General features: G+C 38.0%; 2 protein-coding genes across 3 annotated transcripts in view; one reads left to right on the top strand and one right to left on the bottom strand.

Annotated features, from left to right (window-relative positions):
- Positions 1-6,948, top strand: part of LOC107692347 (nucleoside diphosphate kinase 7-like) — a 33,096-nt gene extending 26,148 nt beyond the window's left edge. For both annotated transcript variants that reach the window (XM_016491333.1, XM_016491332.1), the window contains 2 exons: positions 5,675-5,782; positions 6,858-6,948. In XM_016491333.1, the coding sequence (XP_016346819.1) occupies positions 5,675-5,782; positions 6,858-6,890 (141 nt within the window). In that variant the 3' untranslated portion in view covers positions 6,891-6,948. The remainder of the gene's footprint in view (positions 1-5,674; positions 5,783-6,857) is intronic.
- Positions 6,949-6,950: 2 nt separating this feature from the next.
- Positions 6,951-16,024, bottom strand: LOC107692349 (sodium/potassium-transporting ATPase subunit beta-233-like). Its single transcript, XM_016491338.1, has 6 exons — positions 15,814-16,024; positions 11,633-11,761; positions 9,745-9,900; positions 9,245-9,429; positions 9,004-9,087; positions 6,951-8,412 (listed from the first exon to the last, which is right to left on the bottom strand). Exons 1-6 carry the CDS (start codon positions 15,899-15,901, stop codon positions 8,158-8,160), a joined length of 897 nt encoding a protein of 298 aa, XP_016346824.1. The 5' UTR covers positions 15,902-16,024; the 3' UTR covers positions 6,951-8,157.
- Between the last annotated feature and the right edge of the window lie 2,465 nt (positions 16,025-18,489).

The following is an 18,489-nucleotide window of genomic DNA, read 5'->3' as shown; positions in this document are numbered from 1 at the left end:
ACTTGAACCCACTGCAAAATCTGCATAGGGGACATCTTTCGCCCTCACACGAAATTCCCAGTCACATGAATTCCTGTTGAAATGCCTGGATTTCGCTGGATTTTCGAAAATTGCAGAAGAACGGTAAATGCGACTGACCTTTAAACAAATGGTGACTTTGTTCCTTGCCATTTACCTGATGCTTCTTATTCAAATGAATTCCAAGTATGCTAATTACATGGACAATTCCCTTGCCACCACTGGTGGTGAACTGTTTTGTTCGAGGGCATGTTGGTGAAAGCAAAATTGTGACGTCATTAATTCTCAAGGTCCTACATCACTCATTTGGGACTAAAGGTTTACCATCAGTTTTTCACTTAAACTAAAACTTAATATCTCAGAAAACCCTGTTATATGCTATATCCTATTTTATGTTATTTTACATGAGGTTTGGTATTTTAAACCATGTGGTGAGACAGGCCTTGGTTTGAAATGTACAATTTTTGGTGATTGGTCCTCATTTGATAACCATGGCTGTTTTTACAGGTAAGAGGTGGCATTGACGTGCACCGTAAACTAAAAGATTCTGACCTTGTGGCCAGCTTCAATGTCAGCTAAATGTCTGAGACTACACTAAAAATCTTATATTTACCATCTAATTTACACTACTGTTTAGATTTTGGGGGAATTGTTTTTCTTATGATCTCCAAGGCTGCTTTTTTTTAACAAAAGTACAGTATATTTCAAATACAGTATGATAGAAATAAAAAATTTATTGGAGACATATTATGCCCCTTTTTACAATATGTAATATAAGTCTCTGGTGTCCCCAGAATGTGTCTGTGAAGTTTCAGCTCAAAATACTCCACAGATCATTTATTATATCATTTTGAAAATGCCTATTTTGAGTGGAAGCAGAAACAAGCGGCTTTTCGTGCCTGACTTTTTAAATGCAAATGAGCTGCTGCTCCCCGCCCCCTTTTCCAGAATAGAGCTGCACCATTACAGCTCGTACCTGCTAAAAAAAAAACACATCTGTTTTGGTTCTGATTATCGTGTTTATTGCGCTGAAATCATGTGTTTTAAACCATATGAGTTTAAACTTCTGATATACGGTTTTCTGAGTGCACACATCCGAAGTAGAGACCTGCACACCCACGGGACCCAATGCAACAGGGTGCGGTGCGGGACAACTCTTGATGGGCGGGTGCGGGCGGGAGGAGACTCGTGTGTGTGTGCGGGATGCGGGAGAATAAAATGATTCGGGGGACTCCCGCAAAATAGAAATGATCTAAACATAAAGTGTCTAAAACAGAGATCACGATTAACTGAGATGTCAGCTTTTAGTGATAATAAAGGAAGCGCTGATCGCATTCTGCGATGCCAAACCATGCACGCAGCAGCACATGCTTGCTTTTCTGTTAAAAATAACAGTGGCTTGTGAGTGTGAATGTTGATGCTTAGCCTAAATATTTTATCGGGAGCGTATATGCTGGTATGTTGTGGTGCTTAGGAGATGTTACAGAACCATTTTATGTAAATTTCTTCGATGTACTGAAAAAAAATATAGATCACTTTTATGTGGGCTTTTGCGGGCGGGAGCGGACAAAACATGAATGTTGCGGGCGGGTGCGGGACCAGATAAGATATATTTCTGCATTACTCCAGTCTCCAGTGTCACATGATGATCCTTCAGAAATCATTCTAATATGCTGATTTGGTGCTCAAGAAAACAAATATTTTTTTCATATTTAGTGTTAAAAACATTTGTGCTTTTTAATATTTTTTGGAAACTGTGATACTTTTTTTTTTCAAAATTCTTTGATAAATAGGAAGTTCAAAAGTGCAGCATTTATTTAAAAAATAAATCTTTTGTAATAATGTAGAAGTCTGTACTGTTCCTTTTGATCAATTGAATGAATTATTTTCTGAATAAAATTAATTAAAGGTTTTAGAAATAATGGAATATTATGACCAAAAATGACTACAAAATATTAAGAATTCTGCACTATTTCTAGGAATTGTTATGCTGATAATAATTTATAATGAAAAAATATATTCAGTTAGAAAATGCAAAAAAAATAAAATCATTGATAGTATGCTTTTGCATTTTATACTAGTGTTCTCTAACTTTTGGACACAATAGGGTCAGCTGACATTCTGATCAGGCACATAAAGGGTTAAATATGAGGAGTTTAAGTCTGGAACAGTACAGTCTGCTAACTTGAACTGACACCCAGATTGTCTTTCACCCATTTGACCAATTAAGGCTAGTTAACCCATATAGTGTACATTTGTCTTTCTAAATTAGAGTTATTTTAGTTTTCAATAATTTGTGATGATTGCCAAATACTTTTAAATGGCCCTGAGAGTCATTTTAGTGTGAGAGAACAGATATCCATATACTCGGCTCTAGCACTGGGACGTCTCTCTGAAATGGGCCCCATTTTATCAGTGAACAGCGAGAGGAGGGTTTGTGAGGTAACCATTTTTCCCCTCGGTCTAAATAGTGTTACGTCAGTGTGTCTCTATTGACATTTACTTTATGTTCCGTGTGGTGGGGTGAGAGAGGTTTAGTGTGTATATGCAGTGTGTCTGGCAACGGCACCTATTTAGAATACGAACACACACACACTATGAATGTTGAGGTCAAACAAACTGCAGCCGTCAGAAATGGATATCACCAACATGGATATCTCAGTCATACAAACGTGTTGATTTAAACACTATTCCCAAAAGAATTGCATGTGACAGCGAGGCAGTGAGAGGTGAAATGAACTCCCTTAGCTTGTTTGTTTGGAACCGTAGCCTGTAGTTTGTGTGTGACCGTCAGTGTTTGGGCTTGGCAGGACTCATTACAGTGACATTAAGCTCAGTGGCTGCAGGTCACTTACGGGTAACTAACGCTATTATAGTGAGCCAGCTTTGCCAGGAATTGTCTCAGCACTGAAAATGAACCTCACTGCCAGCAAATGTATGCGTGTTTGCATATGTTTTCAAAGTTCAACTCCAGTCAGACTAAAACAATAATTTGGCTATTTAAAACAAAGCCCTGTTAAGAAAAATGTTCTGATGAAATGTACACTACATTTCGAAAGTTTGATTTGGTCAGTAAGATTTTTTAATTTATTTTTTTAAAGTGAATTATTTTTAATAACCAAGGATGCTTTACATTGATCAAAGTCAGTAAAGACATAACATTACAAATGATTTCTATTTCAAATAATTGCTAAAATCTTTGTATTCATCAATTAATCCTGAAAAAAAGCCTGTTTCCGCAAAAATGTTAGTTTTTAATTTCATTTTAATTTCATTTTTAGTTTTCAGCGTTAAAATTGATTCTTGAGCACCAAATAAGCATATTAGAATGATTTCTGAATGACACTAAAACTAAAATGGCTAATGGCTGCTGAAAATTCAACTTTTTCATCACATGAATAAATTACATTTTAAAATATTTGAAATAATATTATTTCACAATATTGCTGTTTTACTGTATTTGTGATCATATGAATGCAGCCTTGGTGAGGATAAGGACTTCAACATCAAAAATCATACTGACCGCAAATTTTTTAACTTTCAAAAAGTATGGTGGCAGTAATATGGTAAATCAGATGGTAAGCATGGTGCTTTGATGTTTACCATAGTACTAGATGATAAACTACTCATGTACCATTAGGGCTGGGTTTTGACACAAATTTCACGATTCGATTCGATTCTCATTCACAAGCTTGCTATTCGATTCTATTACTGATTAGATTCAATATCGATTATTTTGGATATATATCAGGTACAGTACTCTGAATTAACTTAAAACTGTTTTCATTTGGGATGCACTGATATTTAAATTCTGTCCAACACCGATAAACTGATTATCATTTTGATACTGTGGCTAACTCTCTGTAAACAAGTGTGTAAAAATTGTACCTTATTTAAAGGCTCATAATAGTAACTTAAGGGTACACTGAAAAAAATTATTCATTGAATTTACAAAAAAATTTTAAGGTAAGTGGTTGCAATCAATTTATGTTAGCTACATTTAAATAAACAAATTTATTTGACTAACTTTCAACATATTTTTTTTTTATTAAATGTTGCTCAAATAAATTGTTTGCGACCACTTACCTTAAAAAAATTTAGTAGCATTTTTTTCAGTTCAAAGATACTACCATAAATTACTAACATGCACCTTTCATGGGTTGATGAGGTAAAAATTTCCCACATTCTTTTCTGACAGTATTGATAACCATTAAATTCTGAAAAATTCTATAGGATTTTGTCTAAATAAAACAAACAGTCATTTTAAGGTGTGAAATTTCAGTGAAATTTTGTGTGCAAAAAAACAGGTCAAAAGTATAGAGATATATAAAGCACATCTCACACAGAAGTTGCTTTCTCCTGGTCAGTGCGGCAAATTCGTGGGACCAACTTGAACATTAGCGAAATCTGCGTGGGGAACTTTTTCACCCTCATGCGAAATCCTGATCGTGTGTATTCCTGTTGGAATGACTGGATTTCATCACCGAAAATTAGCTGAGCAACAGTAAATGAGACTGCACCTTCAGTGTTACAAGTGAATATTGTTGCTTTCATTTTAATGCTAGATTTTTTTTGTCAATTTTCAACCAGCTTTGCATTGCCAGGCCATTGTTGTAAATAAGAATTTGTTCTTAAGTGACTTGCCTGGTTAAATAAAGGGTTAATAATAGTTACAATGTTGGTAGTATATGTAAATAAACAATGTGGACTCTTTCTCCACGTTACCTGCACTCCGATATCCTGGTTTATTTGTCAGAAAAAGTCCACTGGATGACACAAAATGACAGATTTTTGACAACTCCAGGGCTTTTGTAAAAACTACAGATTGAACTTCCGCATTTTTGTATTCCCATTTCCTGCCCACAGACAGTAGGATCAACAGAGAGGCGGCGCTAAAATCAAAACTGCATTAAAAAAAACACCACAGCCCTTTTTCGCTGTCTTCTGTTTAGCACCTATTTATTTATTCATTCTGCATAGATAGCCAAGTTTTTATTAACAACCCATCTTGTCAGTGGTGAATTTTGACCCCCCACCCCTCACCCACTCACCCTCATGTCTTTCTAAACCGATACGAGTTTCTTTCTTCCATTTGAACACAAAAGAAGATGTTTTTAAGAACCAAACAGTCAACGGTATCCATTGACTTCCATAGTATTTTTTTTCCATACTATGGAAGTCAATGGCTAACATCAACTGTTCAGTTAGCAACATTCTTAAAAACAGCAACTTTTGTACTGAAAGGAAGAAAGAAACTAATACAGGTTTGGAACAACTTGAGGGTCAGTGAATGATGACAGAGTTTTCATTTTTTGGCTGAACTGTCCCTTCACGTTTGAGTTTAAATTGAAAGTTTTTGGGTGTGTTTGTGTGTGTTGAGTTGAAAGAAGTGACTCAAGGAGGACTGTTAATGTAGCTGATGTTTGCAGTAATGTGAACAAGCACGTGTGAGTAACCCGATTCGCTGGATAGAGTGTATGTTATGTGATCTCGCAGCAGCGTTGACCACGAGTAACTATCACAGCACATGCATCGTCACCTGTGCTTTTATCCAATTGCTCTACCAAGGAAACCCTGTTCAAAGCATATGCTCCATTGTTCTTACTGTAACCCATCACAGAGCTGTCATCATGTAATGTGTTCTGCTTCCTTACAGGAAATTGCACGCCACCTTCGGCCCACCACTTTGCGAGCGCTCTACGGCAAAAACAAAGTGCAGAATGCTGTTCACTGCACCGATCTACCGGAAGACGGGATTCTGGAGGTGAGCTCTAGCAAATCTCATTCAAATGTTATGCAAGAGCCACACAGTCACGTTTTGTATTTAGTCACGTTTTGCTCATGTTGAGGAAGTGTGTTCGCCTTCAAAAAAAATTCTGGATCCCACAAATGCTTATAAAGCCTAGAACAAAATGGCATCCAGGTCTCATGACCGTCCACTGTGGGCCGAGGCAGACCTACAGCCCGGCTTGTCTCACAGGAAGGCAAGCAGGCTGGTAGAATCGGTTTAGTAGAAGAAGAAAAAAAGGCATTGTTATGCCAGGCAGTGGGTTTGGCCCGGTCGACGTCATTGTTGTGCACAACTCCTGATCTGTCCAGCCTCCTAGCACAAATGGCCCCTTGTTAATCATTTGCCTGCTGAGTCTGACCGACTCAGCCATGACATTCCAAGAGCTCAGGCCTCACAGAGGCCCAGCACAGACGCCAGCTGCCGTAACAGGCACGATTCAGGGAAAGTCAATTGTTTGAAAGTAAAACAAGCTGGTGAGCTGATGCTGAGGCCTGATGAAGTGCTAAAATAGCGTCTCAAGTGAACACAGGTTTTTTTTTTTTTTTTTTAAATGTAAGTCATTATAATTTTTTACAAATTCTCATTAGGTACGTTCCAATCCACGTAAGTATGCAATATTCTATGCTATTTTTTAGTATAAATCGTGTAAATGAAAATGACAAATGAAAACAAAATCAGTTCAAAATATGAAACATTTTATATCCACTGACTGGATGGAATCATAGTCTGAAGCTAAAAATCGAAGATTATGTCTATTATACACTAGGATTTTCTGTAAAATCTGAGAGCTCCAACTGCTCAAAATCTGCAGACTAGCACTGACTTTTGAAAACTAGCATCCATCCAGACTGCGAAATCCGTTGTGTGGTGCATTTCAGCTGTTGTAGGTTTACAGGATTATCAAAATCCCATGTTGGATGACAAAATAACCTTATAAAATTCATACACAAAACAGTACATAGTGCATAGAGTGTCATTTGGGACACAACTTTTGTCAAAGTATTGCCCTTTTGTCAGTGTCATGGAAACTTTCTGCACTGTTTTGCAGGTCCAATATTTCTTTAAGATTTTAGATGTGTGAAGCAACCATGAGAGACGACCATCCAGCAGTTATTTAAATAAAGACCACTTCAACAATACCTCAGTTGTCTGTCCATTTATTTCTTCTCAGGACTTACCCAGATTTAAATAACATTACAAGAGCAAATGCAACAACTCTTGACAAGTGTTCTGATGTTCAACAATGACTTTTAAGAACTTTAAACAACAAAACAAAAAATCTTATTACATGGGGTACTGCTTTGCATCTGATAGGTTTCTAACCTTTGACCAGTGACTTTGGTTTTTTGGATTCATACATCACACTTTCTCCTGCTGAAAAAAAAAATTGTACAACTGCATAAATATAAAATTCTTCCACCATGAAAATGGCTAAAACATTCATTAGAAAGTAACACCACGTCATGTGATGTGTCCGGAACAAAAAAAATAAAAATCATAGCACTGAGTTGCCATGGTGACCACTTCAGTCCTCCAGACTAGACACACAGTTCTACACTTAATAGTGAAGGAAAATAATAAGCCTTACACAGAATTGTCAATAGCCCCCATTTCCCAAATTGCAAGACGATCAAATAAAAAGTCAAAAGGTGATGTAAAAACATATTCCCCACAATCAATGGAAAAGATGAAAAGAAAAGGGGAAAAAAATGATGAACGGAGTGCAGTCACTTACAAACACACAAAGACCTGGGGAGTTCAGAGCATACCATGCCAGTTTTTCAGTTTTTAAGTAGACGAATACGCACATTCACACTCAAACTCTCTCACACACACACACACACACACACACACACACACACACACACACACACACACCCACCCCTTGGACCACTAAGGCTTTCTGGCATAAGACAACAGAAATGACAACATGGCTTGGAAAGGACCATTGTATGCGACTACTGCACTGCACACTCCATAAAATATAAAGAGACCACACTAGGCAGAAATATTCAGGGGACAGAAACACTGCTCGCTACATCAGTAGTGGAATTATAATTTACAGTAATAAATGAATGTCCCATGGCTCACGGAATATTCTCATTTACAGTAGAATAAATACTTTGCTATTGCTACTCTTCCTGTAATTTACATTCTAACCCTAGACATGCAGAGAAAGCTAGTGTAAAGCGTACAGATTAAGTGTAGGTCCCGTATGTTATGAAACTTTGTTCAAGACTAGTTGTCGTAGTTGTTTTTCCAATTGAATTTGTACTTGTCTTTATTCATCTAAAATGACTGTGTTTTGAAATGGGCAGAAAAAAAAGTGCTATTTTTTATAGCTAAGGTCATGACTTGATGGTGATTTTGACATCGAAACGTCCCTGATAACGATCCTTCTCGCTGTAATCGATGTTCTGTCCGAATACTTTACACTCTATGCGCATTTCGATACCCACGGTGATGTTGAATTTGACGGCCACCAGAGGCTGGAGGTAATGGGGATGTAGCAGCTTTCCGTAGTAAGGATAATACTGGAGGGGGAAACCAGCCCCCAGCCCGAAGTACTCAACCGGTCCAAGATGTTTTGCATCATCTTCTCTCTGTTAACAACCAGAATTAGTATTAGATCATTCTCCGGAGCACTACGGCACATGGAGTACTGAATTTCGCATCACTGTGTATATTTCTTTGCTTAGACTTGACTGGAAAAATAGACTAGAGATGCACTGATATTCAAATTCTAGTCCATTCTTATAATTAATAATGCTACTACTACTAATAATAATTAATAATGCATTCCTGTAGCTCAAACAGTAGAGCATGACAAGCCAACATCATGTTTGATTCCCAGGAAATGCGAGAACTGATAAAATGTAAATCTGTCCCTTGAATGCAATACATGCTGCTTTGGATTAAAGCATTTGCCACATGCATAAATCTGAATCTACAATTATACTATAGCTGATATTTGATGCTGTTTTGTCTAAATGTTATAATATACTGTATGAAAAAAGGATATCCATTTTGATATTTGATAAAGATTACATTAAACGGTGTTATTAAATTGCATTTTTCACATATAAAAAAAGTATAATTATGGTATTCTAAATGTAAAAAAAAAAAAAAGGCTAACCTATATGTCTCTACACAAGAATGCCATTTTACCAAGATGCTTTGTAAGTATTTCTTACCTTGTTTGTGCAGTGGATTGGAATCAGATTGCCATGAAAGTTAGGGTGGATTGGCTCAGGGATACTGTCATTGGAAGCTGGAGGCTGAGGAGAGAGAACGACAGTATGATGATACAATCCCAATATTAAGGTAAATGTTGCCTCAGGCTAAGAAAAATGGTTTCCAAGCACCTGATGTATATACAATGGCAGTAAGTAGGTTAATATTGATGGGATGATCTTGAATAACAAAATAACTCACCCGTGGCCTGAAATTCACAATCCTATTGAGTTTAATGATGAGGCAGGGTTTGCCTTCTTTGAAGCCGAATGTGTCATCTTTCTTTCCTGAGCAATCCTTCAGCCACTCTCTTTCGAAGCGGCAGGCCTTCCTCACGCCTTCACTGCCCTCCAGTTCTCCACGCTCCGTATAGGATTGGGGTTTGTCTGAACATGAAACACATTAAACCTTATTACTGACTAATACAACTGTATTTGCTTGTCATTACTACAACAGTGTACAGGCATGCAGGACAGCACAATGGGTCAAATAAAGCCCCGATTGTCTACCTAAGCAGTGGCTAAAACACGAACTGTTGACTTGTGAATGAAGATCATATGACACAGAGCTGGGGAGTGATGTAGGAGATCACTTCCTGAACTGTACCCTTTTTAGCTGACCTACTTCATAATACAGCTAAAAGCTTGGGTTTATTGAGACGTGTATATATAGCTTAAAGATAATCTTAGAACGTGTTGTACCTCCGCAGTTTTCAAATTTGCTTTCGTCACCCTGGCTGTCTTTTTCGTATGCTTTCAGAAACTCCTTCATATGTTCCACATATGCACTGTAAGTCGTATTATCGCTGATGGAGTAGCTGATCTCTGCTTTGTCCGGGCGTGGGGAGTGTGATAAGCCTGTAAGTAAAGCAGAAAATGTGTAAAGCAGCTTAAATGTGGCCCAACAACTGGTGTCAACCATAAAAATGAGCATTTAGAAGAGTGATTTTCCCTCCAGCTACAACAGCGGAGAAAGCCTGGTCCATTCATTGTCATTGAAGTTTCCTATTCAGATTCCCAGCTTGGCAGTAATTTTCCACCGGCTCGAACGTACGACCAAAGCGGGGCGTGGCGTGAGCAGAGCCAGCAGAAGAGAACAAGCAAACGGAAACCTTATATTGTATTTAATGCCAATTTTTGTTTCAACAAGCTGGTAAAGACCTTCCGTGCATGTGCTGCAGCTGGTACAAAAGAGGAGCTTCTAACTTATTGCACATGGGAAGTTTGTGTTTAGTCCACTGGGAAGTTCATTGTGTAATACACTTTTAAGACTCCGGTTAGAGCCTGTGAGAGTCTCCCAGCCTTCCCCCTCCTCCTCTCCACAACCTCACATGCTTCTTTCACACAATGGAAACTTTTAGCCCCTGAGAGGGAGGCGGGACTTTAACGCAGGCAGCATGTCTTTTCTACGTCAGGCCTTCTTTGCAGCAAATAGCTGCACACCATGGTTATCTCCACTTCATTCCTACTCATGTTGTTTCTTTTTAGACTTCAAGGGCCGCCTCTCTTAAAGGGGAAACGGTTCTTCTTGGCAGAGGTGTTTATGTTCAGGGCTTTAACGAAGACAGATAAATGTAATGCCAAGGCGGGAGTGTGCACTATGCAAACATTCACTGGCATGGCTGGTGTGGCGAATGGCTGGCAGTGGACCAACGGGCAACCTAACGGGGATTATGGAAGGTGCAGTGTACAATGCTCTCCAAAGTTTATTTTTTCCCGTTTTTAGCTGAAGTTTAATTGCAAAACATTCTTGTTTGTGCAAAACAAGCTTAGTGATAAACCCTGATCCTGTTGTAAACTACTTGAAAGGTATGTTTAAGTGCACTAATGCCGATACCACCAACCCCGACTGAAATACTACAAGACATACCAGATCAAAGACATGCGAAGTGTGTAAATGCGGAACAACTCTGCTGCAAGAACCCAAATGGGAAGCCTCGTCAGGCTAGCCAGGAAGTGAAGGTCAAAATGGCTTTCTGTGTGTGTGTGTGTGTGTGTGTGTGTGTGTGTGTCTCTCCTTCTCCCTCACACTCCTACCACCTCCACCCTCTCTCGCTGAGGTCAGACAGACCTTTAGAGCTGCCGAAATGTCACAGGGTTTGCAGAAACTAAATTAACTTCCAGCGTTATGGAACAGTTCGAGTGTGTGTAAACGAGAATGTCCCCAAAACAGTTTGATCTTTCCATTTTTCCATATCATTGCTAAAGAATAACATGTCATGTTCCTGCTGCTTCAATTACTTGTAAAAGCCTGTGACGGCTCAGTTTCACATGCATTTTAAAATATTCTACAACATAACTGTAATGCACAGCTAGACATAAAAACACCTTTCATATTGTGCACGAGATGGCTTCCATGTTAGTCAAAATCATCAACTACACAACAGCATTCTCACAACACTTTCGCATATCGTACTTATCGAAAATCCTGCCAGTCACAACAACTTTTAGCAGTGAAGTACATGTAGTTCATTCTGTATCTCTTTGGTTTGGTGATTCATTCTCACAGCTTTTATGTACAAATAGTACCCAACCTCTGAACACTTTTGGGCATGTAATATCTTCAACATCATTGGAGTTGGTTCGTTACCTGGGGGTGCAACCCTGTCCTGGTATGTGGGCTTGTAGTTGCTGAGAGTCAGGAGCATGGCCTGGATGGTGCCAATGAAAATTCCAGCCAAGCAGCCATAGAAGATTACATAGAAGATGAAGATTTTGACTGCAAAGAAAAAAATATAAAGCATGGAATCAATGGGATGTATTAGAGCAGCACATACAAGAAGGAAATAACATTGAGTTTCCACAAACATCAAACCAAATGTAAACATGGTCCAGCGTTTAAATGTATCCACTTTCAGTGTTGTTTTGAAGAGCATTTAAACGGTTAGTTCACCCAAAAATGAAAATTCTGTCATTAATTACTCACCCTCATGTTGTTTCAAACCCGTGAGACCTTCGTTCATCTTCGGAACACAAATTAAGATATTTTTGATGGAATCTGAGAGCTGTCTGACCCTGCATAGACAGCAACGCAACTGAAATGTTCCCAAGTCCAGAAACGTAGCAAGGAGATCTGTAAAATAATCCATGTGACATCAGGTGTTCATCCATAATTATACGAAGCTACAAGAATACTTTTTGTGCGCAAAAGAAAAAAAAAAAAAAGACTTTATTCAACAATTCGTCTCCTCCGCATCACGCTGTAGTGCCATTTTGGAGAATATCAGCTGGATGTAAACAGCGTATGCTGTTCTGTGTCAGCTGCGTCACACGGATACACTGTTTCCGTTCAGATCAAATCACAACAACGTAGGAAACAGATCCGGCGTGACGCAGCTGACACAGAACAGCATACGCTGTTTACATCCAGCTGATATTCTCCAAAATGGCACTACAGGGTGATGCGGAGGAGACGAATTGTTGAATAAAGTCGTTTTTTTTTCTTTTGCGCACAAAAAGTATTCTCGTAGCTTCGTATAATTGCAGTTGAACCACTGATGTCACATGGATTATTTTACAGATCTCCTTGCTACGACTCTGGACTTGGGAACATTTCAGTTGTATTGCTGTCTATGCAGGGTCAGACAGCTCTCAGATTCCATCAAAAATATCTTAATTTGTGTTCCGAAGATGAACGAAGGTCTTACGGGTTTGAAACGACATGAGGGTGAGTAATTAATGACAGAATTTTCATTTTTGGGTGAACTATCCCTTTAAGTATGTAGTTTAAGTATGTACAGTATGTCAGGTAACAAATAACAAGTACAAGTATGTACAAATTGAGAATTTAAAGTTGGCATGAAATTTAAATTCACCCTATTTTCTAAATGCATGTTATAGATCTTATTATGAACAGTTCATCCATGCATGTTTCATTTTTATACCTAGTAAGTTTAATCAAAATGTCATAACTCTATCTTCCAGTGAAATGCCGAACTTCTTCAATCATTTAGTATGGTTAAACTCTGCCTTACGATCGACTGCAATCTTGCATTCAAATCTGCTTCCATCCGGTCAGTGGACAGAACCAATTCCCAGCCCTGCACTTTTTTTTTTGTTTTTCGATAATCCATTTCACTCTGATTTACATTTGCAAGAAAAGCAAAGTTCATCATGACCATAAAGTGACAGAGCACCACAGACTAAAAAGTATCTAAACCGCTAAGAATAAAGAGTAACAAAGCCCTAGTCAGCAGTCTGCTGAGATACTCGTCTGACTTATGTAAATCAATATTAAAATATTATTATATAAATTAATGCACAATTCCAATAATGAATTAATTCATGTTTCATAATTCACAATTCTCTTTTTTTTTTTCAGATCATTCATCTGATATGCACTGATTGAGCCTTTAATTTAGTTTTATTGATCATAAAAAATATATAGGCTATATTTCCAAAAATATACAACAAAAATTAAAAAAAGAAAGCCGTTTGAGCCCAGCTATTTCATGAAAAGTTGCTAGTAATTGTGAAACAACCCAAACTTTCCTGGCTGAATTAGCAGTGACAACAGCTTCAGTCAATCTCAAACATTACTCATAACACTAGCTTCCAGAGCTCACATGTCCCTGTGTGATGCAACAACAGAATGCGACCCGCAGAATAACATTCCTGTCTGTCAGTCACTGTGCCAGTCTGTAGGCTTCACTGAAAACAGCCCCCAACAACCACTTCCAACTAGTCCCCACCAAACACAATGGTCAGTTTGTGCCTGTGTGGATGACGGGGTTATACTTCCTTTCCTTCTGCTCTGGCAATAAAACCTTTGCCGCCTCTTAAATCTACAGGAAACACATTCAAGTTTGAATACAGTCCCACAAACAATAGTTTCACATCTCGTAGTCTCAGTGTGGGCAGAGAAAGAAGCTTGTCCCTGAGGGCATAAATAACGAGATGTCTGTTTTAAAATCCTATGATGTTTTAAACGTATTGAACCCACATTCAGGAAGACTGAGTAAGAATGCCAACAGTAAACGTTACAGTACAACAGCTATTAACTATGCCCTTCAGTCTCTTACTTCTGTCTTCTCATTGGTTTCACTAAAATGAGAAAATAATGCAAAACAATACATATTCATGAGTCATGCAGTTTTCATTCAAAGTATTTGCGGGCAGCACCTTGACATAATAAAACATTCCAATAAATAATTATCTGTAATAGAGACAGAAATATGTTAAATCGATACAACAAAGTCAAAATCTCCTCTTTAAATGAATAATCCTATATCACTAACGTTAGCCTCCACTTGTTTTCTCATCTCGTCCGGTTGTTTCGATAGCGTTTGCCACATTTTTCAAACCACACAAACTATAAATACTCATACATTTTAAGTCTGTGATTTTAAGAATACGCAAACATTTTTGTTCGTTTTAAAGTGAAACTTCAAGCACAGAGAGAGAGCGCCTAAGTAGCTGGCTAAGCTACATGTGACTGGCTCCCTCATGATACTCCACATGTGTCAGACTCGACCCAAACCTCAAGCATGATATTTCCCTCCGTCTCACTGCCTAACTACGCGTTTTAAACAACTTATCGAGGCTTAATTAATATGAAAGTATTTTATTACAACGCAGGGTTACTGGATAATGTAACTTTTTAATAACCGGCATTTACAAGTAAGTACATGTAAACACAAGTCGATCTTGCATCAGGAGGGCAGCGATAAAAACAAATGTAAACACGTGATAAAAAAAAAAACTATCATCTACAGATGGTTTCCCGCTTTAAAAGGCTACATTCTAAGAAACGCATGTGAAATATATTTACAAAGAAAGCAGGACGAGGACTTAGTACTAACCAATTATTACTAGGCTATTATCACTAACTGTAGGCCATAAACTAAACTGGCCAAATTAATTCTGAGTCACCTTGAGGACAGAAAATACTTATTTCGTCACCTGCACAAACATGTTCATGTCATCTGTTTATGACTGACACTTGCAGCTTTTATGTTATTTGACTCTTCACTGTAAAAACGTTGTTTCTATCCATGTCACAATAATTTTACACGATTTGTCGGTGTTTGAACTAATTTCTTCAGTGGCTGACAGAAGTGAAATGATCTGATCGCTGGATGCTATAATTTTGAAACCATTTTGATTCCTACAAAGCAGCTATTAAACCCAAGTTTTGTAATTTTAGCGGCAGGAAAATATCTAATTGTCCTTCAGCTAAGTTACTGCTGTAGTTACTGACCATTTCTGATGCCGCTGACTGACAATCTCTTTCCTAAACAAAAATAGCATCCGCATCACGACCTTCAGAATGACCTTTTTCCTTTCCCCAAACACGGAACTAAACTTTTAATTAAACAATCGATCAAATATAAAAACACTTTGTGTAAAGCACTGTTTTCATATTTTTTCCCCATTCAGTTGCCATTTTCACCACCTTGTGGCTGATTACGCGTATTAGTGACTGATCAGTTCATCTATTACATGACTAGAGCTCGTTTCTATCGGCACACTCTGTGCACCAGAACACTGCTTATCCGTTTGCTTGATTCTTTTACGAGAATCTCTTAATATGATAATCTGATTATTATAGCAAGCCGCCAGCACAAGGCGTTTTTTTACCCTTAGAAAACGAAAGTCACGACTCGGTCTGATCAAACAGGTGTTGAGCTTTTCCAAAGTCAGGAAACACGCTGTAGCCGTCTCTCCTGTCTTTAACGTTGAGACGTATTAATATCAACATCTAACAAAGGAGAAAAACTAGTTTAATCCCAAGAGAAGAGGCGCTGGTGAAACAATCTTGAGAACACTTACACCAACTGCAGCCTGTGCGTCCTAAAAATTCATTCTTGTCAGAATTCCAGATAAAGGTCTTCCATCCACCATCTTTATTTGCAGACATTTTCGATATTTAGTTCCCTTTTGGTGGTGTTTGAGCGGGCCTTATGGGCTTCACAGCGATGTTGTCCCTTTCCTAAACGTTGTAAAAAAGGACGAAGTTGTACCCGGTACCTTCGCTTGTACTCACTCAATATATAGTCGGTGCTTGACTCCGCCCATCGGCTCTTTTAATAAATTACCTTCAAAAGAAGGATGGCAGATTCGGACCAATCACAGCCCGACTTGCTTTTGCGTAATAACTGTAGACTGTAACTCGGGGGTGGGTGGAATCCTCGCATAAGCAGGTCAGTGCTGTTTCTTTCAAACTCTGAACTGTTCTTTACCTCAAAATGACAGATTATCTTCTGTCTTAATACCATAAAATAATGTCATACGTAAATCCACCTGCATATCTGACTACTTGAACGACAATAAAGTATAAAGGTGATACCATGTTTGTTTTTTTGTTCTTTTTGGACATGTAGGCCTATCATACTTTCATTTTTTTTGACATGTACCATGGTGTTACCATGTTATTCTTGGAAGTACCTTAGAGTACCATATAAGCACCATGATATAAGAAATTCATATCAAAATACTATGGTACTGCCATGTAATACCATCACTGTACCGTGGTACTGGCAAACTAATATTTTGCAAGGGGATAAACTACTGTTGCACATCAGCTGATCAAAAAACAATTTGAGTGAGCAAATAAAATTCTAATATTTTTTATAAAAATCATAATTTACTCATGTAGCATTCATAAAAGTACAGATGGCACTATGATACAAAGCACATTTTCTTCACTGTGTAGGTTTTCATTCAGTAATAGAGATAAATGTGAGTGGACATAAAGGTGTGTGTGTTATTAAGGGGAGGAAAGATTTTCCCGATGACCTGTGAAAGATTTAAGTTCAAGTACGTGTCCTGTGCTCCATTCAAGGAAGGTAATTTGTGGGAGGCAACAGAAGCAGAGAGGTGAGCCCACCTACACAAAGCCTGTACACATGCACGGAGCCATAGAGTTTCAGTCTCTCAATAGGGTATTTGAGAATATATGTCATTTCACTTGTTTTTCTTCCTCGTAAATCATAGACAAGCTCCAACAAGTGTCAATCTGCGCAGGTATTAATTCCTGCACACTGGGATTACTGGCTCTTTCTATGGGTTTGGGGGTCTGTTTGACTCCAAAAACGCCATACATTACAGTTACATTTAACTAATCAGGTAAATGTAAATATGAATGTGTAAGTAATACAAGAATGTGATGTTAAAGCAGTGTATGCCTGAATTGCAGCATCTCTTAATAAATCATCAGCAAATAGGTGCGTGTATTGTTGTTGTGGGTGTGGAGCTTCAAACATGTGCACACAGGTGCTTCCACTGGGTCACTTATGACCTGTAATCCATATAATTCCTCTCACTGCCATACATTTCATCATGGCTTTTGAAGCTTAGCTCAAAGGACTTTCACTGAGAAAAGAATAATGCGTCATCGTCACTGAACTTCTATTAAAGCTGTAAAAAATTATGAATGAGTTAAAATAATTGATAAATTAATATAACATCCTTATTCCCACACATTTCCATTTGTAAATGACAAGTTCACCAAAAAATGTAGGTCAACATGTCATCGTGTAAGTCTACATTTGATGCATTTCTTTGTTCTGTGGAACACAGACTATTTAAAGAATGTTTCAACAGTTTTGTCCATGCAATGAAAGTCAGTGGGGTCCAGGATTATTATAGTTAACAAAGACTAAAACTAAAATTAAAACAATTTTTAAAAATTGTTACATAACAATAAACATTAACTGAAATAAACTGAACTTTTTATTTCAGCTACTTTCTATTTTCAGCTTAAAAAACGTAAAACTATAAAGACATATACAGTATGTATATTAGTGATGCGCGGATGGCGGTTATATCCGCGGGCGCATACAGGTGCGGGCGGTTGGCGGGTGGATAATTTATTTGAAGCTGCAGATTCGGGTGACGTTTTAGCTCATCCGCGCATCACTAATGTATATGTGTGTGTGTATATACACAGTATATATACTATATTATATATTACTATACTATTATACTATATTACTATACTATAAATGAAATAAAACACACAACAAAGTAGTGTAGTAGTGTAAAATAAAAAACTGTTTGTTTGTGTGTGTGTTTGTTTGTGTGTGTGGGTGTGTGTGTGTGTCTGTGTGTGTTTGAATGTGTGTCTGTGTGTGTTTGAGTGTTTGAGAGTGTGTGTTTGAGTGTGTGAGAGTGTGTGTGTGAGCGAGTGTGTGTGTGTGGTGTGTGTGTGTGTGTGTGTGTGTGTGTGTGTGTGTGCGTGCGCTGCAGAAAAATGAAATGCAAAAAGGTTTGGAATGACTTAAGTAAATGATGCAAAAACTTACTTGAGAAGATAATTTACTTGACATAAACATCAAGAGATTTCTGAAGTCCTGCTGATGCTTCCTAGCTAGTAAGAAGTAAAAGGTTCTGTATTTACATAGATCAGGCTATTGGCAAATCCTCTGGGAGGTGCTGCATTCCAGTATAGGTTGCTGATTGAATGTGGCATGCGCATAAAATGCCAGACCCCAGTTCATCAACAAT

This window comes from Sinocyclocheilus anshuiensis, unplaced genomic scaffold, assembly GCF_001515605.1.
Source record: "Sinocyclocheilus anshuiensis isolate Anshui unplaced genomic scaffold, SAMN03320099.WGS_v1.1 scaffold70, whole genome shotgun sequence".
NCBI lineage: Eukaryota > Metazoa > Chordata > Actinopteri > Cypriniformes > Cyprinidae > Sinocyclocheilus > Sinocyclocheilus anshuiensis.
Note: the sequence above shows the minus strand (reverse complement) of the source record. Positions and strands in the feature narration are given on the sequence as shown.